Raw genomic sequence first — 26,061 nt, forward strand, 5'->3', positions numbered from 1 at the left:
CTATTATTCAAGTGGCTGCTACAAATGTGGTGCAGCATTTGAAGTGTGCATTGCTTCAGCCTTAATCTTGTGATTACAAGATTTAGTTCAACTTAAAAGCACAAAAAAACCGCACCTGTCGACAAACTCAGGTCAACTGAGGTAAACATTCTGAACTAAGATAAAAATTCCAGGTATGTTTTTGAAGTATATCTCGTTCTGCTAGCCGAAGAGGCTGGCTTCACGTTACCTTTTGTTGCACCAAAATTCAGTATCAAAGTGTCCTGATGTTAGGCTTACGGCTTTAGAATTACAAATACTACTAATTCTTATTTTCTCTCCCTGCTACTTAGCTTTCAGGATATAGTTGCTGCCACAGAACTTTTGCTATAGAAGAAAAAAAGAAAGTGGTTTGTTCTCTGAGTTTTGGATGGTCATTTTCTAGTGAACAGCACTGAAATTTAGAAAGGGAATTTTCTGACTGCTGAGGTAACACTGCTAATGTGTTCCCTGAAATAGTTCAGAAACAAATGCTTACAAGCTTCAAACTGAACATTTTAATTTTGGAAGTTTCATAAAGCCTATCAGAAGTAAGTTGACCATGTACTAACAAGCTAACAGTAAAAAAATCATCAAATGTTAATCAAATCTTTAGTGCCAGGGTGCTTTGTTGATTAAATCCTTGCCACAGTCAGATACCACATTTCCACACAGTGTATGGAATAAAATATCTTTATCTTTAAGGGAGAAAGGTTCGTTCAGTCTTTAAATAATGTAGCAAACCTTTATTCATTTTTCGGCTAATAACGACAAATTAGGTAGTTCGTTGTGACCAGTTGTCTTCTGGGATAAGAACTGAGATAGCACAGCAAATCATTTCATGCAAACATCCATCAGAATTAAGCTGGAAATGACTTTTGGTGTTTTGAGTCAAAATGGTTTTCAGTCTAACTTAAAAATGCATTACTTCACTGCCTGGTTCTGCAGAAATCTAATTTGATCCATTAGCTCTTACCATTTTAATACCAATTCTGAAGAAGGAACAGTATTGACGCATAGCTTGTGTGCCTGAAATGAGTAGGTAATCATTATCCAATGAAAACATGCCCTGAAAATATGCCACAGTTTAGGAGGGTGATGCGAGGGCACAATCTACGTGGGAATCCAACTGCAAGTAAATACGTTTTCAGTGTTTCTGAAAGACCACTGGAAACCGTTTTCTTGTTTTTTCCAGTTCCATCTCTTCCCTTTTGTTGTCATAATTGCTTTATCCTCCCTCCTGTTTCTTGTAATGGCTTTGAAATTTAGTTGGATTTGATTTATAACTTCTTTTCTTCATTTGCGTCCATCTCTGTTAAAACACAGTAACAGAGCAGCTGCATGTTTCGTGTGACTGCACCTGCACAGGAAATTGGAGATAAATCAGAAGAATAGCCACCTAATCTCAACTCTAATTACACAACATGCATCTGACTAATGAAAGTTAGTTGTCAAGAATGCTGCCTCACTTCTCTTAAGGGAAACAAATGATAAAAGTTAATACAAAAAGTGTCTTCCACTCATTTTTTTTAAACGGATGTTTAAAACTGTTTTGTTGATATCCTAGGGTGTTTTTCTTTTAGGCATCCTGCCAAGTAACTGAAGTAAAATCTTTTTTCTCTGTAATTAAGAGTGTAAAAATGGTAGAACAAAAAAAATAAATAGCACACAGCAAAGTGACAAGATTACTGAGTATTTACATATTCACTAGCAGCTGCAGCACCACATCCTGGTGCATTCTAAGATTATGCTATAAACCTTCCTTTCCACATCCCTTATCATGGTTTTCTCACATACATGACAATAGTGCACTGCTGGAGAAAAATGTATAATTTAACTGCAGCAATTCAATAGAAGGCAAAATTCCATCTGTGAATGACATAAAATCTATCCATCTTCAAACAACTGATTCAGTAAAGCAAGACAGTTAGCTTGCATTACCAAGAATGTCCAGCCCTTTTACAGTCATCAACCTTGCTTAAGAAAAAGATTTTTCATGTGCTTGATTAAAGAGAAATGTATAAAAACTGAGGACAAAATCTGTAGAAAGTGGATGGTCTTTTAAATATACAGTAAATAAAATCTGGGTGTAAAAACATATGTATAAAATTGATATAGCCCTTTACTGGGTCTGGCTGGGATGCAGTTAACATTCTTCATAGCAGCCCATATGGTGCTGTGTTTTGGATTTGTGGCTCAAACAGGGTTGGTAACACACTGATGTTTTGGCTATTGCTGAACAGTGTTTGCGTAGTATCAAGGCTGGGTTTTTTTCCTCCCACTCTGCTCTCCTTGCAACCAGCAGGATGGGGATGGGCAGGAAGTTCAGAGGGGAGATGGCCAGAACAGCTGACCCAAACTAGGCAAAGGCTTATTTCATGCCATATAATGTCATGCTCAGCAATAAAAACGGGTAGCAGAAGAAGTGCGTGCATGTGTAAGGGTGTCTTCCAAGGTGGCCATTTCTTGGAGACTGGTTGTGCATCAGTCTGCTTGTGGGAGGTGGTAAGTGATTGCCTTTGCAGCAGCGCGTTTTTTTTCCCCCTCTTTCCTTCACTTACTAAACTGTCTTCATCTTGACCAGCGAATCTTCTCACCTTTGTTCTTCCTATTCTCTCCCTCATCCTGCTGGGGGTGCTGGTGAGAGCGCAGCTCTGTGGGTACTTAGCTGCTGGCTGGGGTCAGCTGACTATAACCCTTTTCATCAACATACCGAGATTCACTTATTTAATTTTCCGCTGTCCTAACAACATCTCCATCTACAAAGAAACTTACCTAAAATCTTGTTGATAAACTGAGGTCTCCTTGATGCAGGTAAATAGACTCCCAAGAAAAAGACTGGAATTCCAGATAAAGCAATTGCAATTCCAATCAATGAATTTATAGTGTCGCTATAGAGTGGCACTACCACCAGAAATACTGTACATATACAGAATATTATTGGGAAAGCCACACTCAGCTGCAGACAGAAAAACAGAACAGAATGTTATTGAAATACTTGTTGTCTACAGTTACAAACATTTTGGTGATGTTTGGAGACTTCTCCCTCTCAAGCCCACTTTGTAAAATTATCTGCTCTTCCTCTTATACATCTGGCTATTTGGAACCATAAGCAAATTGCAGAATTACTCTTGAACAGAACTGCTGCTAAAAATTGCAAAAGTAATCAAGTATGGTAATTCTGCTGTGTTGAAAGAAACTGTATAGCAGCATGAAGTGGTTTTTCGACAAATCCAATAAAACTCAGGAAACAAGAATGACTTTTTCATCTAGAGTATCAAAGTATGAGAAGATGATAAGAGGATCAGATATTGAACTGAAATACCATCAGCGCTAAATGTGGTCCACATCAACAGAATTAATTAAGCATTCCTAATTAGAGATTTCTAATCCAAGAAAAAAGGCTAACTACTATGTTAGCCTATTGAGACATTCTCCAGTTGACAGAGAGAAGGGATACTGATTGAACTAATGTACAATAAAAGAACATACTATTACAACAATCACTTATTCTTATAGAGCAGACAAGCTAGCTTTCATGGTACAATATGAAACGGAAGCCATGTTTTATGTCCTAATCAATTTGTAACCTTTAGACATAACACATATGGCTGAGATTTTAGATGGTACTTTTACATTATGTGGAATTTTAAACAATTCTGTAATAAGTTTTACCTTAAGAGGCCTGGGTCGATCTGGTTCCTTCCAACGTAGATATAATTGCCCAGCAATAGACAGACCAACAAAAAACCAGTAACTGAAACTGAAGTAATTAATAAGCTTGAAGACATCTTCCACAGCCAGGTAAATAAGGGTCATAGCACACTGTCAGAAAAGAATGAGAGAGATGAACAACAGAAGTTTGAAACGTATTGTTTATGCTGCTTTTTGCCTTAAAGTAACACCTTATACTCCTTGGTGTTTGGCATGATTTTATGCCTCAAAAATCACTCTCAGAAATCACTGTGATGACAGCAAATCTGAAGCGCTCTCTTGTGATTTTTTTAAAGCTTTCCTCTAAATAATTCATATAGTCAGTTCTGAAGAGCTGAAAAGAGAAGCAATAATAACTTACGTTGAAGAGCAGTGCTGGCACAGGTGTGAACCTCCCTATGTGGATCATAGACAACAGATCAGGAAGGTGACCTTCTCGAGATCCTACAAAAAATAGCCTGGGGGAAAAAAAAAATAGTCAGGAAACAGATGTTGAGGCCACAGGTAAGAGAGAATGTATTACAGAAAATCAAAGAACAATACCAGCCAAAATAAGTATTTACACCACTGAATTTCTATCCTTTAAACTGGAACATGGATTCAATGCTTCTTATAAAGATGTACTGCACAACAACCATTAAAAGATATATAAGCTTTTAGAAACATGCTGTTAACATCCATTTTTAAAAAAACAATCCTACAGGTAAAACAGAAAACATCTACAGTAACTGAAATAAATTTCTATTGTTCTAAAAATTCTAAAAGCTAACGCTGAAAACGTTCCAGCTTATAGCAGAATAGTTTTAATGCCAACCAGAAGAGATTGCCAGGTCTCTAAAAAGAGGTCACTCAACCACATGCTCAAAAAACAAACACACATTATTTTATTATCAACTGCAAATTGTTCTATATTGACTACTTCACCAGATCATCTTCACATTTGTTCTCAGTACAGAGGCATTGTGCATACATTCAATGGACAGGAAGGATCTTAAAATGCCTGAATAAATCTATTTAGAACTTTCACTAGACTAATCCACAATCAGTGCTCAGAGGAAAACTTCTATACTGTATCCTAAGCTTTCTGACTGCAGCTTAACAGCAATAACAACTTTTAAAACTTTTTACTTGAAAAAAACCTTAAAGATACTGATTTTAAAAAGTCAGTAAGTTTTCAGTAAATATATCTGAAAAGAACTTGCTAGAATTATTGTATCAAGTAAAATGGAAGAACATTCAATCCAAATAATCAGAAGGTCTGAGGACTCACCACACAGACAACATTCATTTGATCTTTAATTGTACCCTGCATACAGCTAGGAATGCTTTAGGGAAGTAAGGCAGCGTTAAGGGTGTATGTACACACACAGAGAGGTTTATTTAGGTCTGATTTTATTTTATTGTGGTTATTCACTATAGGTTTGATTACAAAAGTATTTTTGCCACTCTCATAATAGATGAGCATAACAGTAACATGTAAAAATACTTAGGAACATTTGTCAAACAGAAAGTGATATGCACTACCTTGATGATGCTAGAATTGAAGCATTAAGTCCACCAAAACAAGAAAAGGCTACAGCAATGGGAATTGTCCAGCTGAAGATACCAAATACCTGGTCAGCAAACGTCTGATGAAAGGGAAAAGAAAAAGGAAACATGAAAATATCTGCAACAAAGTATATGTAAAACAATGACATCAAAGCTTTTGTAATAAGTTGGTATGGAAAAAGAGTAAATAGTAAGGACAATCCATAACGCAGCACAAAGAAGCACACAGCTTTTTTATTTATTCATGGATTCTAAATAAGCACAAACTTCTTCAGGCAAGCACCTGAACTCACATCTTCTGCTCACAAAAATAATGCTCACAAAGGAAAACAAAATATTTTTAGAATTTTCTCACCAATCCTAATATATTTTATCTAACTGAACTACAGAACTCAAGTGTAACGTAGTGACTACAGAGAATAAAGGACAAAAATATTATGTATCTAACAATGGAAGTGCCATATTGCAGATGATAAACATAGCCACCATCACGCCTACTGTTTATAGACATTGGGAATCTATTTTATTTTCCTTCTTTTTAAATTTCCTAAGCAACATCTTTTTTTTTCCTTTAGCTCCACCAGCAGGGCCTCTGGGCTCTACTCTCACAACATGGCAAATGACAGAGCAAGTATTTTACTAGCAGTCATTTGTTAATGTTGCTAGACAATACTACAGGCAAACTGTGGGGACCTTCCATGATAGAGCTCTGAAACCAAGAAGCCAGGAGCATCAAAGTTTCACAGCAAGTGGTAAGAGTAGTCAATTGCCAGTGATCTGGGACCTATAATGAAAATGGGTATTAATTTGCAAGATACTGTCCTGGTCAATTCTGTTCAGCCTCCTGGATGAAAAAAGGCAGAGAGACTTAGAATATCAGACAAAATGTTTGAAAAACCAAGAAATTTATTACATGAACACTGACAGCTATTCTAAATCCCATCTCAGTCTGAGCACTGTACATGTCTGAACATTAGCATGTTTGGAGTTAAGCAGAAATCCGCTCATGCTGTGTTCAGAGGATGTGGATGGAAGCCTTCCTATCCCAATTCTACCTACTGCTAGCTAAATTACTTCCACGATTTCTTTTACAGAAGCAAACTAACAGTCATGGTAGCAAAAGGATCATGTGTACATTAGACAGCATGAGATCATTATTTATAAAAACAGAAAGGTACATACTTATGTATAAGTGGTATTCAAACAAACCACAAAGATTTTGTGGGTATTAGAACATTTTACACCTCAGCAGGTAGCAGTAATCTAAACCTTTTTAGGAACCTTTCTCTAAATCACTTTCTTAGCTCTCTCTTGCTTTTATCAATTTCAAGATCCTCAGACATAAAAAGCATATATACTAGTACAGCTTTGTGTGGGTCTGTCTTTTCCTTTACAAAAATTTTCTTCAGTTTTTAATATTTTAGTATTTTGAAACACCTCCTCCTTGACCTCCCCTTTAAACTACTGGTCTTCATCATAACATTTATGAGCTAACGAGTTCAGTCAAAGTGCATTAACATTCAGAACTGGCCTTTGTTTGTAGCTTATAAAGTTATCTGGATTTAACAGTGGTCAAATTTTTATTTAATTACTCCAGGAACAAGATCACCAAGAGCAGTGCATTATGATCTGTTTTCTGAATGTTTTTGTACGTCAAAAAAGCCTAAATGACTTAATACAGATTTTTTTTTTTTTTTTGGTGAAATGAGCAATTGATTTTCATGAGGCAAAACCCTGCATATAACATCAATCTTTAAACCATAAAATGCAGAAAAATTTACTGACATAAAACAAAGCTTGGCCAGTTAAAGTTTCCTGTTCTTTGTCTGGGTTGACAAAGTGCTTTGTTCAGCACGTTATCCAGGCTAAGGTTCAGAATCCAACTCTGCTTAGCTGTATACTATCATCTACACTAAAAAGCAAAATTTATTCCATCCTTTTGTGTAATTTAGTTGAGCCTCAGCAAAGGCAGATAGGATTTCCTGCTGCTAAGGGACAATGCAATAGCTTATAATCACTTCAATGGGAACCTTGCCAAAAGGTTCAAAGTCAATGCATCAACTGTGTTAGTCACCCTGATTCTTACTAAAGCACCTCTCCTCCTGAGCTCCTTTAGTTTATATGTATCAGCATAGCTTCCCTCAAAATGGAGCTTCAACACATGGGCGGAAAAATGCACACACACAGATTCCCACAGAAATTATAAAAATTAACGCGAGAGAAGTATAAAAGAACTAATCCATGTATGAATTCTATTTCATGCTGAAATCAGAACATCAATTTAGCAAAAGACCATGCCATAAGAAATGTGTTCTGTATACCATGGCTTTACCCATTTTCAGTCAATTGAAACTGCATAAGCAAATAATAATTTACATTATTGTATATAAAAGATTGCTGCTGCTCAAGAATAAATAATTACTAGAACCCACTTTGCTTCTCTCAGATCCTTATTGGATCTAAATGCAGCTCTGAGAAACCTGGTCTCCCAAAGCAGAATGTAAATCATAATGATCCAGTGAACAAATTAAGACAACTTCTCCAGAACAAGTAAGAATGAGGACAAGATGAAAATCCTAATAGGCAATTGTTGTAATATTTTAAAGGATGATTTAAACCTGGACTGCTGATTTCCAAAGCCAAACAGCAAGTGAAATAACTAGACGCCAAACTTAAAATGCTAGAGGATTTTTTTTTTTTAATATACAAAGCTAAGATACAGAACTCACTCAACAAGATGTTAAGACAATTAAGATGTTTAGTAAGGTTGCCTAAAGGATAAGCACTTAGATAAGTAATATCAACAGCTAAAGTTAAAGAAGAGAGAGAAAACGTATGAATGTAATCTTATGCTGCAGGATGCAAATTAGCTAATATGTCATTTGGAGAAACTTTCTCCCCCAAAATGCATGTTGGCATTTGTTCTTTGCAAGCATTTCCCATTTCCTTTTGAAACATTTAGTAATGGGCCAGTGTGGAATAACAGATGTGGGACTAACTCAAAGGCCGTTTCTATCCTGTAACGTGTATCCAATCTTTCTAAGATATGCTAATGTTGTTTCACACATACTGGAAAACAGCAATCACTCATATGAGCAGTAAAAACCACAAAGACTTAACACAAAGCTATGGTATCACTGACACAAATTATACACAGATCAAGACGTTATAGATTCTATGTATTCTGGATGCAAGCTATATGATCTATAACAACTGTTGATCCAGCTCAAAGCCTAAATAATTAATTTCCCTAGATCTGTACGAGTCAGGCTCTTCAAAAGAGAGAATAACCTAGTGACAGCCTTTACCAAACACTGTCATTTCCAATGTACTTTCTAATGTTGTAGTTGGGATTCCTGAGAGCAAAGGGTGGAGCATTAACTTCAAGAGCTTTACTTTTCCCTAAGCGAGGTAATGGAAAAAAGTATTTTAATTGAGAATGATCTAAAAAGTTCAGCTTGGTTTACCAAGTAGATCTGCCTGCAAAATGATCTTTCAGCAAAACAAAGTTGAAAGGTACCTGAAGTTTGGCTAAACTTTCTAGTGATATTAACTAGCTTAACATGACAAGTATAGACCCACCTGCCTTTATGCAGATGTTTTCTGACAGGATTTCACCCTTATTTATAATATAAAAATCAGCCAAGTTCATGTATTACTATTCAGACAATAAACACACTTCTATACTTCAGAGTATATATTTATAAATCCTTCCACACTCCCATTTTAACAGATGCCAAGAAATGTCTTCTCCAAAGCTAAGCTATACTCTCTTGTGAACAATGACAAAACCAAAGATGTCTACAGTTTCTTGCAGAGTGTTACTGAAGTGTATGTAAGTAAAAGTGGGCACAATAAGCATTCAACTGTATGCATATGTCAGAGGGTTATTTTCCAGAAGAAAGAAGGGCAGAGAAAAGTACAAAAGCAATCAAGTTATCAAGCACATCCACCACGTGCACTGTACCAAGAGAAAAAAAAAGGGGGAGAGAGAAGAGTTAGTGGCCTCTTTCTGCTAAAACTGCAATTGTACAATCATGGATCCTCCACAAATAAGCTAGACCTGGGCTCTGAACTGAGCACCTGACCAATTTCACTTTAACTACCCCTACTTCCAGGAGTAGTGAAGTGCACGTATAAAAACAAGTGAGCTGGCAACAGGGGAAAGAATGGAGCATTTGCAAGGGTATGCGGAGGATGACAGAGGAGCCTACCTGGAGGCAGCTATAGCAGAAGCATTTAGTCCACCATAACAGGAGAAAGCCACCACTATGGGGATGGATTTCTTCTCAGGTTTCTTCTGAGAAAGTCTAAAGAGCAAGAAGGATTAAGAGATTAAATTGTCATCTCTGCTATAGTCTGAAAAGTCCTGTAGTCCAGACTTGAACTATAACTGCTTCTAACAGCTAGGAAACAGTAAGAGAATTCAGTGGCTGCTAACAGCACTTGCAGTTACAGATAAAGTACTTTTATGCCCTCCCATCCATTGGACATGTAAGATATACATATATACATGCACACTGTAGAAAGACATGCACCTGGAATTGTTCCCCTTAGTTCTGACTTTTTTTCCCAAACCATCAACAGGGAATCATAATGAAGGAAGAAGCTTCCAGTCATGCACTTCTCAGCTGAACTGTCCTTATTTCATCATGACTAAAATGTTACGTTACTCCGAGAAGAATGGTCAAAAACTGAATTACAGCTTTGTTTCAAGACATGAATGACTGATTTAACTACATTTTATTTTTATCTTGGGTTAATTTCATCTCATGATCATCTGGTAACTTGTGAATGGGTTGCAAGAACACTTTTTTGTCCTTTTAAAGATCCAAACAGTTCTATACAAACAGGTTGAACTAAAAGCAGTGGGAATTGGCCCACATAAAGAGCTGCCACAACAAAATACACAGGATACTGCCTCACACCCAGTACTTCAGGCACACAGATGATTAGAAAGACCCACGTTTATGTTACAAATCACAAGATGAGTACCGTTTCATCACACTTAGCTGCACACAAAAAGTGCACTTAGAGGCACACAAAAAACGTCAGACTACACTGAGAGCATATGGAGCCACGAGCACATGCTAGGCTGGCAAAGCACTAAACAGTATTGATCAGCTGGATAAATGCAAAGAGACTGTAGCCTAACATGAATAAGAAACTTATACAAAACTATACCCAAATATTATGAGATGTTTCCATTAGCAAGGCTTAAAAGGCAACTACAGAGCATCTTTGTGTAGCTCTTTTCAAGATCCTATCACACATGTGAGCTTTTCCAGGCTCAGTTCTATAACACTCTTACCCTGAAAGTCACATAGAGCCGTAAGGAGATTAATGTATATAAGCAATCTGACTAGTATCTTGGAAGTGCAATTAATTCTGCTTTGACTTCTTTCTTGAGGCAGAGTATAAATATATTCCCAAATTGCAGGAAGATTTGGCAGTTAGAACTACAGTCTGTTTTCTCAATTTTTAGCTTCTCAGGCCTTTAAGGAGCTACCTCCTAAAGGAAACAAAGAAACTCTGATTTATGGCAATCAGGAAGCCACACATGCAAAAAAGCCAGTGAGCAGATGTTTTCTTCCACTGCCATAGATTAAATTTGTCAAGATACTGTACGACATCTGTTCAGTTTGACCAAATTAGATTTAACATCACATATATTAAAGAAAGGAAAGAGAGTGCACATCAACAGAAAACAGAGTAAGAAAATTGTGAAGGTGCAAAAGAAGGCAATTTATATGTTCGGGTTTCCTGTAATTCTTGTTTCAACCACCATTCTGTTGATTGATTCTACTCAAACAGACCTAATTCTGTCCTTGTATTATTGGCAACGCCTTTTCTTGGAGAAAAAGGCACCAGTGCAGTGCAACGTCCGGCATGAAATTCTCTCTTCATCTTTAGGTCACTCACTACAATCTTATGGTAAGAGAAACAAGCACTACTCTACTGCATTAATATATTGCATGTCTACTGCATGTAACATGTCTCTTCTGCATGACCCACGTTAAGATTACAGATGCCAGCTCTAAGAGTAAAACAGTTTTGTTCACGGAGGTGCTGAAGATATTTGACCTAAATCTTCTCAGGTGTTTGTACTGTTCTTAGCATTTTTAATAGCTAGCTGTAGAATAAGGGTTCAATGTTTTCCAAAGTCTCCTTCATTTCTCATATTGAAAATATTATGTAGCACTGTTTCAAGTTCTGGCTCAGCTTTTCAGCTTGGCCTCCAAAGCCAGAGAACTTCTACGTAACTGGCACCAGGAGTGCTGCATTGATAGTGAATTACAGCTACCTCCAAGAAAGAAGGCAAATGACGTACTAAACAGCTCTCTTCTAAAAGCAACTGCCTGTCCCTATGAAGAGCTCTTCATTATAAGGTACAGAATGTGCATTTCATCCAAAGGAACCTTACTGGGAGGTGCCAGTGCAACCAAAGAAGGTGGACATGACGCTGGCAGCCAAAGACAAGCAGATTTTCCTCTTCAGAAAAGAAGCAAATGACTGGCCAAATGAAGGAAGAGAAGTAATACCTAAAAGGTCTAAGAGTAACTTAAGAACTTCTGGCTGAATTCAGTTAGAAGAGAGAGACTCATCATTTGTTAAACTATATACCAAAGAAGAAGAAAACAGCTAAAACACACAGCCTCCTATATTCCTGGTTCATTGAGGGAGAGGGCATGTCGAAGTGAAGCCAGTCTGCCCTAGCATACGAGTACACCAGGGTAAATTGGATCAATCAATGCTAGACTCACAAGATGGTATTCAAAGATGCAACTGAAGTTGTCATCTTTATCCCCAATCTACCAAGAAAGGTGTACAGCTCCAAGAAAAATGACAGCCGGCTATGCAGGCCAACCAACTATTTGCTTCAACCAGGAATCATTTTTAGTTTGTCCAAGAAGTAAGCTGCCAAATATTACCTGTTGTATGAACTCAATCAAAACACCCCAGACATGACCAAACACAGGAAGCAGCTAACAGGCTATGCACTGGCAGCCAGTATGTTCTTTCCTGTTAGAAGATGAAGCAGCCCAAAAAGTGCTTGTGGAGCCACCTGCCCTCTTCACAAACAAAAAATACAACAGCGCTCTCAGATGAAAAAAAAATAGTTGTTCAGTGACAGGGGAAGAGGAGAGAAAATTTCTGCTTTTATTTATTTCTTTTAAGTGTGTTTGTGCTACAGAGTAACTGCTTCACATGCAAAAACCAGTAAGGGTTGTGATGGTTTGCATAAGGAGGTAAAACAGAAGTCAACTGTGAAACTGACAGGAATCTTTGAAAAAGGAAGCGATTTTTACATGATCAGCAACCACCTGAAGAGCATCTGCAGAACTTCTAAGCTAGCTGTTGCTGTATTATTTAAATTATGTCAACAAAAAGAGCTTAAAAAAAATTAGTTGCTTAGCCCCAACACTGAGACTATACCATAATGAAGCTAATACTAAAGTAAAAGAAGGACATTTTATCATTTTTTTCTGAATCATCCCTTGTTCACCTCCCAGCCACCAAGAAAAATAGTATGCAAGGTGATGTGCAAAGATACACTATTACTAGTATTTCTTTTACATACAACTTTTACTCTCATCATTTAGAAACTGGAAATAGCTTTCCTCCTGCTTTCTAGCTCAAAGCCTCTTGACTGAAATGAATAGGAGAAAGCTACTCCATTCCTTCCCAAAAGAGCAACAAGGAAAGATTAAATTTAACTGCTGCTTTACTACACAAAAGACTCTAAAATGCAGCAATATTATTACCATGTTTCTTTAAAAACTATTACTGTAATTTTCACCCTAAAACTACATAAAGCGCAAGAAGGAAACTACAGCAATCTGTATCATATATCACATGTAGAATATGTGAGCAGATCAAAGTGGCTCATTTTCATCAGATTAGTTTTTTGAATGGCTTAATTCTCATCTCCTTTCTTCATTCATCCACTGACCACAATGCCCTAAGTCTTCTAAAAGATTCCACTGAGGATAAAATTCTCTTCCACCACCCAGAGAAATTTCACCATGAAGATTTTTACATTTCTGTGTTATAGGAGGGTTTTCAAATACAGACCATTACAGTCATTAGCTCTTTTTTTTTCTTCCTATTCACTAGAAAACTTTGGGTGCATTATGAGTGTTTTAATTTGAACTGCAAGTGCACCTTTGAAGCAACTCTCCCAGATATTGCCACTTACTGCTTTTTGGTTCACATTGTTTAACATCACAGCTAAAGGGAGCTTGCCTTTTAGAAGAGGCTAAATAGGAAGATGAACTTCAAGAGTGTACCTACTGCACTCCCCTACTGCAATCCAACCACACATAAGCATTCAGTCCACAGGACCTCATTAGAGGTAGTCCAAAGTAAAATACCACTGAAGTATGAATAGTGTGCGTGTCAGGTCCTCAGTGTCAACTGTTCCACTCCACTGACATCCTTCCAGAGGTCCACACTACTTGCTAATGTATTAGTAGATCAAGCCTAAAGTTGGTTTCATAAAACTGGACAATTAAATTTGTATCAGCAATGAGTGATGTATTAGGTATTAAACTTCAGCTGCACTTTCACCTTATCATTCTAAAAGGCATATAAGTAGTGGCAAGCAGAAGACCATTGTTTGCCAGCCAGTGAGACATCTCAGCAAAGATGCCTTTAGATAGAACATTAGTTAAGCTTTTAAGTGCAAGTACTTGGCAATCCTGAGATCTAGTGAAAAAGCACAGTTCTAGACTTCCAAAGTCATTCATTTGGTTAAGTTCCATTAAAACTAGCACAAAACGTAAATCCCCTAATAACTTTGGAAATCGCAAACATATTTTTTCATTCTTATCCTGGTCACCCAGTATCTCTGCATGCAATTAGATTGATTAAGGTCTTGATTCCTAAGTCTTTCTTTTTTCTCTGCCACGTCTGGATGCATTCTATACTAGAGAAGACGACCTGATCTGTCCAGTTCTGAGTATTACAGTTTCATATAAAATTACACAGCACGTGTATATACATAAAAGTATATACACACCAAAAATCCCAAATATATACTCACTTTTGGTCAAGAACAATGTCAAAGAACAATTAAATGAAGTGTATATAAAATCATAAAAACTCAGGCCTGGGTTTCACAAGTGTAGTAAGGTTCAGGCATCTGTCATCCCTCCTTTATCTGGCCTCCAATTGCTGCTGCAGTGCTACCACTTCCTGTGTACAGCAACATAGATTGGACAGGCCCACAGTGAATCACTCCCCCAGTCTCCCAGGGTGGATCAGTTTTCCTGATCCCATTCACCAAATGGCTGTATAAACCTCCCTGATGACTAAGGGCAGGAACAGTAGAGTAGGCACAGAATACTCTTAGGGGATAGGCTGGATTGGAGAATTTCATTGCTGTCAAAGTGTATTTTCCAAGTCTTTGTTAGAAAAAAAACCAATAGTGTGCTGCTTTACAGAGGTCAGGACGGACAGTGGACTGTGTATTGGCTTTTAGTTTTGTCTGTATTAATTAATTATAGACAAGAATTAAAAATTCCATTATCAGTCACTGGAAGGTACTTTATATGGGATACTATAGCCTACAACAGAAACAAATAGTCCTGGAGATTTTATTACCCCTTAGCTTATTCAAAATGAAATATTTTCTGTCCATGTCTTGTTTTGTTTCATTCTGAAGTGTTTTACCAAATGTTTCACAATATATTTTATGACAACTTTGTATTTTCATATTCCAGCTAAAATGAGGCAAAGAATTAAAGTTTATTTATTTTCAATACATTTTGAAATAAACATCTGCGTAATTACACTTGAAATAACAAGTTACAGCTCACATTTACCATAAACTATTTTGAAAGCTTACACTAATCAAGTTTGAACGAAAGTCAAGTTAGTGCTTTTGCAGAACCATCTGCCTAAATACCCAAAACAAGAGTTTGCTGATTTGCTAAGCTAGTTCTCAATCATAGTAACTGGGAACAGAGTGAATACGTCCTTCATATTGATGTATTTAAAACTCTCTGCCCATTGTCTAACTACTTAAATTTTAGAAGCCAGTTGGGAATCTAAAAGGGAGGAAAGCTATTTCTTTTCCTCCAATTTAAATAACCAAAAAGAAGATTAAATTTTCCAAGTCTCAATTCTAAAGGACATAGTAACCAGTACTATCCAATTAATTCACTAGCTAGAGGACAAAAAACCCCCTTCACTATTGTTGAATGATTAGCTTTAAGTATAAAACATGATTTGACCAGCTTTTACTTTAAGAAGCTTATATATTTTAATTGGATTCAAACTTCCATCCATATAAAAAAATAATGAATTTCAATATATTAAAAGTTGTTGGAATTAATACAATATTGGAAAGACAGTGATTTATGTTATTAAAAAGGAGATACAAAGCTAAATTTTGTCATAGCTGAGCTGCGACACATCCATTTACAGATTTGCATTGCACCAATTATTAGCTCAATAGAATGTAGCTCCGTCCAACACTTTTCTGCATATTGCTCCAGCTTTCTAAATACTGCAGCATAAAGGAGCAGAGAATACAACTACGTGCTAATAAGTCTAATTTACAATCAGCTGAAAGTGCACAAGTCTAATTAGTGTCTTTGCAAAATACATTAACACGATGCATCTGTGCTTGTTTTAATAAATCTGATACTATTATTATATGTGATTTCATTAACTGCTTTTTTTAAGATTAAATTACTCATGATGAGTTGTTCTGTCCTCCTGTATTCAGTGAAGTACTCTAATAAAGTAGGGATTTTTCCTGTTTTGTTCCTCAAAATGAAATGCATCCCTAAAAGGTGAAAAGTAAATAATATAGCAAAATACCACACAGCCAACTTACCACTGCCACAGCATCACTAGAAAGAACGGCTTCGACATCCAGCACTGTATAGTAAGCTATATTGGTCATAATATAGATAACAGTCACAATTGGCATAGACACTGCAATAGCCAGTGGCAAGTTCCTGTAAGACAAAAAGAAAAAAAACTAAAATCCACAACCCAGGAAAAAAAAATCCATTAATAACAGAATAAACTTATATATTTGCATGCTTTACCTTACAGATAAACTGTATGAAGATGGAATAAAGATTTCAAAACAAGTATCTCTGGAAGAGTTTAGTTTCTTGTAAAACTAGAAATTCTAATATAGAACACTGGAAAAAAACCCAGATTTTTTGCAATAACTTAAAACCTAAATTATGTGTAAAAAGGGATTCTATGCAACTGCTCTTCAAGTACCCTAACTTCAGGGTTTCCAGATCCGTAAAAACAGCCTTCAAATTTACATGCTTTAAATTATTTCCTACTGGCCATGTTAATTACCACAACTAGAACCCAAAGGAGCAGAGCTCCGAGTCACTGCAGTCATTCTCCCTGGGGAATGCTGCTGCTCTTCTAGCACCTACTTCTAGAACTGATGCAGGGAGATCCACTAAACTGAACCACACTGATCTTCTCATTTGCACTCATCACTGCAGAGAACAAACTAACTGGGCTGTATAACTGCAGAAAGTACAGCTGCAGAGGGCAGATCCAAAATTGCTACACAGCTGTGAATCTTGGGATGTGGTGGATCTTACTAGCAAACATATGTCTAGAAAGTAATACAAAAAAATTCTAGATTAACATGAAAACACTGCAAACCTCTAGATGTAAACAGGTAAGATTTAATTTAAAGCTGAGAGAAATTCACAGCCCTGAGTCTGCAGCTCCACAGGCAGAAACTCTGCAGAGCAGAAGCAGAAGCAAGCTTTTAGTTTTAGGCTTTGGCTTTTCTCAGACTTATTCTTTCCCCAAAGCTTGCAGGGATATTCAAATGTCTCAAAAGGGAAAGCAGAACTGAGAGTGTTACTCTCGCATTTGCCCAGTTTGAAATCAAACATGGCATGGTGACATGGATGAGCATTTGCCATGAACACGGTTTTCAATAACAACAACAAAAAACCAACAAAAACTCAACAAAGCAGAAAAATGAAATGCACTTAGGAAGTTTCCTCAAAAATTTCCTGAGGCCCAGAACTCCAGCTGGGTCTGTCTGATGTTGTGGAAGCAGAGAAACAAACACACACCACAACCCCCCATATAAATCAGTAAATTAGTAACTGGGAGTTCTGACTCTGCTTCCAGGTTGCACACTCACAGTAAGAGACCTGTGAACCTCAGTGCAGAGAAGAAACAGAATTAGAAAACCACTTAGAAATTAATTCAGAAATGTTATGTAATGTAGCAAAAAGCTGAAATGGCATTTTAAGGACTTTGCATCACCCAAGATTAAGGCCAAGGGACTATTTCAAATTTAACTTCTGCATTGCAACTGTTCACTGGACAAGCATGAGGACACTATGAACCAAGTGAATATGAAAAATATGTAATTCTTGGAGTAATTTTATAGAAATCTAAAACACCTCATTATTCCCAAGAATTGTCAATGTAGAAAGCTGAAATCTGAAGTCCACTTTATCAGCTACAATTGTTACCAAGAACGAAGCTTGTATTAGGCACTAATGCCTATAAATAGCAATAGAAATTTTCATCAGCTAAATATCCTGTGAAAACAACTATTTTTCAAAACAATACATCTAATACAAGAGTTATCCAACTGATAACACAGAACAATACACTAACTTTAAAAGGATGAAAAGGCATTGCAACAGCACTCAGAAAGGGGAGCTCTTTCAGTGGAAAAAAAACAATTTGAAGGACCAAATGACTGATGCAAACACAAAACATATGTCTCTTCTGAATACGTATAACAAATCTTTGCAAGACAATTTAAGGAAACACTGTCAACCTGAAATTCAGTCTGACTAAAAATAGCTATATTTGGAGTTAAAATTCTTATCTGCTATTTTACCTTTTCAATAGGTAACCTCCCTGGTTAAATAAATGCACAGCATAGAACTCAGGGGTAACAACAAACTGCAAAGTCAAAATCAGTTGGGAGAATTGAAGAAAAATCTCTCTTCCATTCTTTATCTTTCGGTTGTAACAATCTGAGCTGTTGCTTATAATAGGAAGTAAAAATGATCAAATGGGATTCTATTTTTAACACAAAGGAATCTGCTTACAGACTCACAACTGAACAAGATTATTCAGTCACACTTTTAGAGCTTAAATTCATGGAAAAGGTAACATTCTTAAATAAGAAATCAGAATTATTGCACAGATAAACACAGCACAGACTACACTGTTTCACTGCAATATTAACACCTATTGTAATAAACAGTAGCAACATCTTGAACTGAAAGCTTATCAAGCACTGAATAGAGCATACTGCAATCGTCTAGACTTATTATCTTTTTTTTTTTTTTTTCATTTTTAATGGAGTTAAAAACTAGTAAATCTTTGCTAGTGGCTGTTCACAGCCTTACCATCTAAGTGCAGAGCAGTTCTACTCATTTCAGTATAAGCTCAGAACTCGTTAGTGAAAGACAGCCACAAACAAGCAATTTGGGAAATACCCAGGTTTAGAAAGCTCAAATCGTTTACCTTTCTGGGTTTTTGATCTCTTCTGTTACAAAATTGAGCGTATCCCAACCAGAGTAAGAGAACAAGGCAGAATAGAGTGCGAGGGAAATGTCTCCGATATCAAAAGAGGATCCCTCAAAGGAGTTCTCAAAGTGCGATGAATGTCCTGCATGTGAGAGATGCTATGAAGTACAGGATAATAAAGTACAGCAAGCAATTTTTTTCAATGTGGCACACAAATACAAAAAACCTCACAAACCCTAATTCCTTCAAAGGTGCTTATTAAGCCCTTTTGCCAATTCTACTCTGTGATTCAGCCATGAGAATAAACATAGCATTTAAACTACTAAAAATTATGCTCTGTGGGTGATACTGTTTTATAATACCTAGTTTGTCCACAATGGTATAAAAAGTTCAGGAACATGAAGCTCAGACTAAGCTACAAACAACTGCCAATGACAGTACTCAGGCTAAGGGTATTTTTTATAACATATATATTTATAAAATAATCCACTCTATCCTTCTATATCCTTTTAAATTTTCTACCATTTAGCAGAAAACAAAGATTCAGTTTATTTAGATAACTACAACAAAAAAAAAAACCCAAAACCTAAATGGATGTTTTAAGTCTTAGCTATTAAAAATAGAAAACTGAGAATAATTAACAGAACATAAAATATTATTGTTACTTGAGATAAAATTTTCCCAAGGTAAGAGAAAAAGCGTATGGTTTTTTGTGCGAACTTTTGCCATCTTTTGACTTGAAGCCAGTGAAGACAAGCTCATCAATACCAGTTTTATATATTCGGACTATTTTACATATACAGACACACACACAAAAACACTGAATACAGAAATGTGAGTTACCATGTAACTCCAAAACATGCCCTGTACTACGCATCGCGAAACGTTCAGACTTCATCAAAACTGGCCAGGCAAATATTTGAGGCCTCTAAAATGCCTTCACTTATTTCTCTTCCCTACTTTTTATCCTAATCAGACATTACTATTCCCTTGGCACAGACATAGGCAGAGTAACTGCCGAGTTAGAAATTGAGAAGGGAAACAAATGTCAAGGAAGTTAGTAGTGAACAAGCTCAGTATCTACAGAACAAGGGATGGGCAGATGTGGTAAGGATTAAATACTCTAGCAAGGTGCTCACATATGCATATTCTTGCTCCATTCACAATAATTACCTTGCTCATGGACTTTCAACAATAACCGGTTGGAGCAAAGGACACAAATTGCCAGATTGCCAAGGAAAGACCTTTAAGGCAGCTTTGAAAGCAGGGTAATTTTTTTAAGCTAACACACTAATAAATTCTCCTGAAAGGAAAGGCTAAGAACAAAACTAAGTTCAGAATTCTTCTAACTTGAAGGCACAAGGCCCAACACACACACAAATTAAAAAAAAACAAACCATAAATCCAAAACCCCAGCAACTTTCTAATTCTCAACAGCTATAACAGAACTCAGGATTTGAGCAAAAAAAGAGCTACTGTTTCACAACTCTACTTACATGTTCTTACAAATCTATTTTTGCTTTAAGTTCAGTCACTTTCAGACTTGCACAAAATTCATTTTGTAAAAAAATTATTCAGTTGATCTCATTGTAAAGTAGTATGCTCCTTACAGAAGTTTACAGCTTTCTCTACTCCCATTGTATTTTGCTAGCTCTGTATTTTGCTGTTTTCATTTCCTTTATTATTCCATACTGCAGGCTGTAAATTGCACAACATTGCTGAGCAATCAGTTACCTTCTTTCACCCAGTTCAAAGTCAACTGAGATAGGATAGCTTCTCATGATATAATATCATGATAATGTCTAACATTGGTATTATTGGTGTTTTCAAAGTGGCTATATTATGCCTGTACTGAGGCATTTGATAACACATACAGAGGTATTTTACAGTCTTTAAAGCAGTTACTCAGTTTAACTGATAAATACAAACCTTTGCTTTAATTTTGTAAGCTTACCCTGGCATATTTTAACAAGTCCGGTTACGATGATGACAATAAGAGCAGTAACTTTAGCATAAGTAAATATATCCTGCACCCGTGTTCCCCATTTAACGTAGGCACAATTTATAAATGTTAGAAGACCTAGGGGGAGGGGAAGTGGGGAGAAGAAAAAAGAAAAATTAAAATACTATTTGAACAATATTCAGTTTAACTAATTTTTCAAAGATTTTAAATTACAATCTAAATATGCACTTACCTGTTACACTTAGGTTAAACTAAGCAAAATATACTGATACTGAAAACACACTGGTTGCAACAAAACAGTAGAAAACAGATGTTCTAAACACACTGTTTCAAAAGATGGAAGGAAAGACCTTCACCTTCTCTGATTACATGCCTATTTTCCTAACACTACCTCTCATCAGCTGCACTCTGCAACTATCCTGAAGGTAAAGAAACCATTACATGAAATAATTCATTTCAATGTATCAATATTGTTATGATAAATGAAAGATTATCTAGAAATTCCTTTAGGTAAACATATTAAAATAGTTTTTGAAAAGTTTTTTTATCCTTCCTTGTTCGGCTGAGGATGAGTTCAACATCCATGGAGTACTTGCAATACTGAATATGGCCACAAGTGATTCAATACTCTTTTCCAGTTGTATTAAACTGTATTACTAAGAGAGGTTAGAACAGATCTGACCAAATAACATGCTTTACAGCTAATGCAACATTAATCTGGATTTTTAAGAACTGGCAGTAAGTAATGAGTGTTCTGAGTATATTTCTCTGTCTATCCCAAAATAAATTAGTATCAGACCTATGTCACAAGATTGTAATGGAACTTGAAATGAGACTTTCAGATTTCACAAGTATTTTAGTAACAGTGGCTGACTAAACTTACTCATACAATCAACTTCCCCAACAAACACTTTTCAAGCTATTGTTTAAATACACTGTTCTCATGACTGTCAACGTTTTGCTTTTGCATTTATTACTTTTTCCTCAAGAGGAGAGGCAGATAACCTCTGCCTAAAATCAAATGCTGAATATTGAATAGGATTTGGTATCTTCAGTATTCTTTATTGAACAAAATACTAATTCAGTGCATATTTTTCTTATCCAGATTATAATTACTTTATTGATTCCAACCCAGAAATTTAAATATTTCACCCAAATCTCAGTTTTTTTCTCTAGCTACTAAAAAAGTGGTTATATTCTACTGTATTTATCTCCAAACAATTTTCTTGTACTATGTATTTTAAATATGCATATAAATAAAAACTAAACTTGACTGTTTAAGGAGTAAGGTAGTAGCAAATCAAAATTAAATTAAAAGATATGATAAATTATTTCCTTTCCCATAACCCAAGAATAATGTGACACTATTAAGATAAAAAAAGTACATAGCACAGTTACCAAATAGAAAAGTAATAATTTTAAAAAGATAACAAAAGAAAGGTAAGGATCTCAAAAGCATGGCACTAGTATACTAGACAGTCTGGCCAAGTGGAATAGCTGAACGAGATTCCACTGAGCTTGGCAAGATGAGGGGAAAAAAACCCAGTTGTATCAAATTTCAAAAGTCAGGACTGCTGGCAGCTCCTGAAGAGCCCTCAGGAAAAAAACAACTCTGCTCTTCAGTACTAATGATCGGTATTATCTATGGAGTATTTGCTCACAGGGTTTATTTCGGCCATTAATTTTTTTTTTAAGCAACTTTCATTGGGAGTAATTATTATTAACTCCTTATTTTAGTGAGTTAGGGCTTTGTCTCTACTTCAGATGAAATGCAAGTCTGTCTCTGCTATCTTAAAAGAAAAAAAAAAAAGAAAGCTAAGAATCTGAATAAGCCACACACCCCCCCTCTCCCTCTCACTAGAATGACTCTCTCATGTTTTCTTCAACTTAATTATCATTAACCTACTTAAAGTTCCTGAGAACTGTCAAGTTTAGTTCTGTAGCACCAGATGCCACCTCTATTTGCCAAAATGATTGACAAGTAATGCTGTGTAACACTAAGACTGGTTTCACACTAGATCTAGTATTGTTATTACTACAGTTACAAAAAAAAAAAAAAAAAAAGACAAAAAGAAACTCTCCAACAAACCCACCCATTCTCACGTACAATCTCTTACCTAACCAATGTTCAGACTTCCACTCCCAGCAACTTCATTAATGAAGTATTAATTGTATCCAGAGCTAAGGATTGGACATACATCAGCCCTGCCAGGCCAGGGAGAAGTGTAGGCTTTAACAGTACCAGCTACATTAAGTTGTAGAGTAGGGGTGAGAGTCTCAGCACTGACCCCTAGAGCAGGGTAGAACAACCATTTAAACCATAAAATGGACCGTTAAAGTAAGTTGTTTCACCTACATGAGAGTGATCTTGCTGTCACATGTCTCCACTAAAGAAAAAGGTGCTAAATCCTCTCTCTTAGCAGCAAGTGCAGAGGGCACCACGTTGTCTTTCTACATCTACTATATAATCGTTTTAATTTAATCACTTTGTCTTAATTTCTTGCTTTTTGACAAACTGCTTTTTAGAAGGGCTAACTCCCCTCAAATGTGAGATACCTGACATGGAAGAGCAGATTCCCCCACACTCCTGAACCTGTGCCAGGATACCTTGGGACAGTATCTGTTTAAGGAATGTGAACACCACATTACATGTTCTTCATTTCTTTCCTGAAGTTGTCATAATGAAGTGTGGACACACATTTGGAAGGGAGGAGGGAGACAGAGGGAACAGAACTGAGTAAGCTGACAGATTTTTTTGGAAGAAGTTTGTGATTATTCTTCCCACTACCTGGACCTGAACCAGCACATTAGTGCTTTCCTAACAGTAACAAATTAACTTACAAAAAATGGAAAGAGAAGCTATAATGTTCACAGCTAGTTAGAGGTCAAATATTTGAAGCACACACTGCTGCTCTCTCTGTCTTTCCCCTCTTCTAGTCCTACATAGACAACTGTAATAAGGAACATTAGAGCTATTTCAACAGATTCCTTGTTGCCTCAAAAAGGAACCAGCTAGGAGCCGCACATCTCCTCCCTGTAGCACATTGTTGGCAGTAAAAAAAGCCCAAGTTCTGTATTAGCTTTATGATAAAAGCATCATGTCAATAGGGATGGCAGGCTCCACAGCACATGGAGACTGATCAGTACGTGATGAAGGACATGACATGACAGACTTTCTGGAATACATTTTTCACTGTTTACTGGAAATGTAAAATATGCATATAAACACTTTTAGTAGGAAATACCTAAAATTAAATAAGACACACACAGTACAGTCATACATTTTCATTCTCTTGATACAGCAGAACAGTCCTGATTTGAAGCACGTGGACAGTTGTTCTTCTACATTGACTAACAGAGCTGGCTATCTGATTAAAAACATTTCAATGCTTTATGTGCACACAAAATTTCCACTTTTCAAAACAGCTTTACAACAGGTACTGTTGTACTGATATTACAGTTAATCACAAGCATAAAGAATAATCTTGAATGAATGACCTTTTGAAACCCTACCAGAGTAATTACTTAAGTATGTCTACATTGAGAAGCTATTGTAAAATAAATTACACCAGAATTTATAGCATAAGAGCTATTCTGCAACAACTCTTAGACCACACCAAAAGTATCTTGAGGTTTCATTTAATATACCTCTCTGCAGGAAAACAAACTTTTTCCCCATTTTTGCCATGTAAGTAAACTTGGAAGAGTTAAATACCTTGCTCTGCTTCTGAATGAGAAAATGGTAATTCACTGGCTGAATACCTGTGAGTTATTCATGTGCTGGAAATTGTTCTTTTCCCCACTGTAATTCAAACCATTGCAGATTCAGTATGCAACAACTCTGGGACTTGATAGGATTTGTTTTAATAAAACTTAATCCTGGATAAAAAAATTAGCATAGTAAATTTCAAGAAATACTTACATTCACAAGCAGCTGCTATGAGACGGCAAGCCAAATATGGAGGATCACAAGAAGGGAAGAAAGGTTGAACTATATAGTTAGCAAAGGTGATAGCAATAATCGCCTGACTAGTTGGCTCAACAATTAGGAGTGAGGTCCACAAACGAATAAAAGCAATGAAGCTCCCAAAAGACTCCAAGATATACGCGTAGCTGGCTCCTGACTTTGTAATAGTGGTTCCAAGTTCAGCATAGCAGAGAGCTCCAAAGACTGAAAAAATCCCTCCGATTGCCCAAATTATTAGAGACAATCCATAAGATTTGCTGTAGATGAGAACTCCTTTGGGAGAGACAAAGATACCTGAACCAATCATGTTGCCTACTATAAGGCTTATCCCATTTATCAAAGATATTTCTTTCTTCAGTTGCATTGTATTTTGGTTTCCATCCTGCATTTCACAGCTGTCACTTGGATCTGTCCTGTCTGATTTACTGACGGGGCTGTATTCAGCCAGTGAACTATGTGACTTCGTACAATCTGTCCTTTCTCCCATTGTGGAAAGACTCTGAATTCTCCAAGACTCCAAATCACAATCTAAAACAAAATATAGACACCTGAAATCATTACAAAATTTTTTAACCCAGGATTTTCTTGCCAAATATTCTTTTCACCTTTTCATCCTATGATTTACATATGTAAATGGAGAAATCCCTTTTTGTTACTTCTTATGTTTCCTTACACAAAGGTAAATCGATGCATAGCTAAAATAAACTAAAAAACCAACATACACAGAGCAAGAGACAAATTCCAATATAACTAAGATGAGAAGGGAACTTCTACCTTTATGAAAACAAAAACAAAACAAAAACGTAGGAAGGACAGAATTGAGGGATTCCAATGTTGAAAAGGAAGAAAGAACAGATAGAAGCAAAGTGAGGTGATACAGAAAAGCAAGCATAGGAAGACCAAGCATGAAGATAAGATTTATTTCAGTACTAAAAAAAAATCAATCAATCTATTGGACTTAACACATGTAAGTTATAAGTGATATAAGCGGTCCAGTAACAGGGTTGCACATTTTATTAACACAGCATGGGCTCTTGCCTAGGGTTAATATGAAGACATACTTACTCCAGAATCCCCTTGATCCAACTCTTGACTTTTAACTGATACTACAGTTAACTCCCTCCCTCCTCCACAAAACCAGTCCCCGTTCCCACTGCCTCATTTGTCGGAGTTACCTGAGAGTGTAGGCTGTACGTGAAAAAACCCACAGTACTTTCAATCCAAATTATTCCATTAGCAACTGTATTTAACAGTACCTAAGAACACAGAAATGAAATAAACATTTTCCCCTGCTTCAGAATTGACCATTTGGAAAAGAATCACCTTCTTCTCAAGCCTCCAGGAAATTCTC

At 36.4% G+C, this 26,061-nt stretch overlaps 1 protein-coding gene across 1 annotated transcript; it reads right to left on the bottom strand.

Moving 5' to 3' along the window:
- Positions 1-749: 749 nt before the first annotated feature.
- On the bottom strand, positions 750-25,872 carry SLC7A6 (solute carrier family 7 member 6). Its single transcript, XM_041126372.1, has 10 exons — positions 25,776-25,872; positions 24,666-25,238; positions 20,735-20,860; positions 18,778-18,922; positions 16,127-16,250; positions 5,257-5,360; positions 4,094-4,190; positions 3,694-3,843; positions 2,794-2,977; positions 750-1,378 (listed from the first exon to the last, which is right to left on the bottom strand). Exons 2-10 carry the CDS (start codon positions 25,195-25,197, stop codon positions 1,299-1,301), a joined length of 1,542 nt encoding a protein of 513 aa, XP_040982306.1. The 5' UTR covers positions 25,198-25,238; positions 25,776-25,872; the 3' UTR covers positions 750-1,298.
- Positions 25,873-26,061: the final 189 nt, after the last annotated feature.

This window comes from Aquila chrysaetos, chromosome 9 (genome assembly GCF_900496995.4).
Source record: "Aquila chrysaetos chrysaetos chromosome 9, bAquChr1.4, whole genome shotgun sequence".
NCBI classification, from domain to species: domain Eukaryota; kingdom Metazoa; phylum Chordata; class Aves; order Accipitriformes; family Accipitridae; genus Aquila; species Aquila chrysaetos.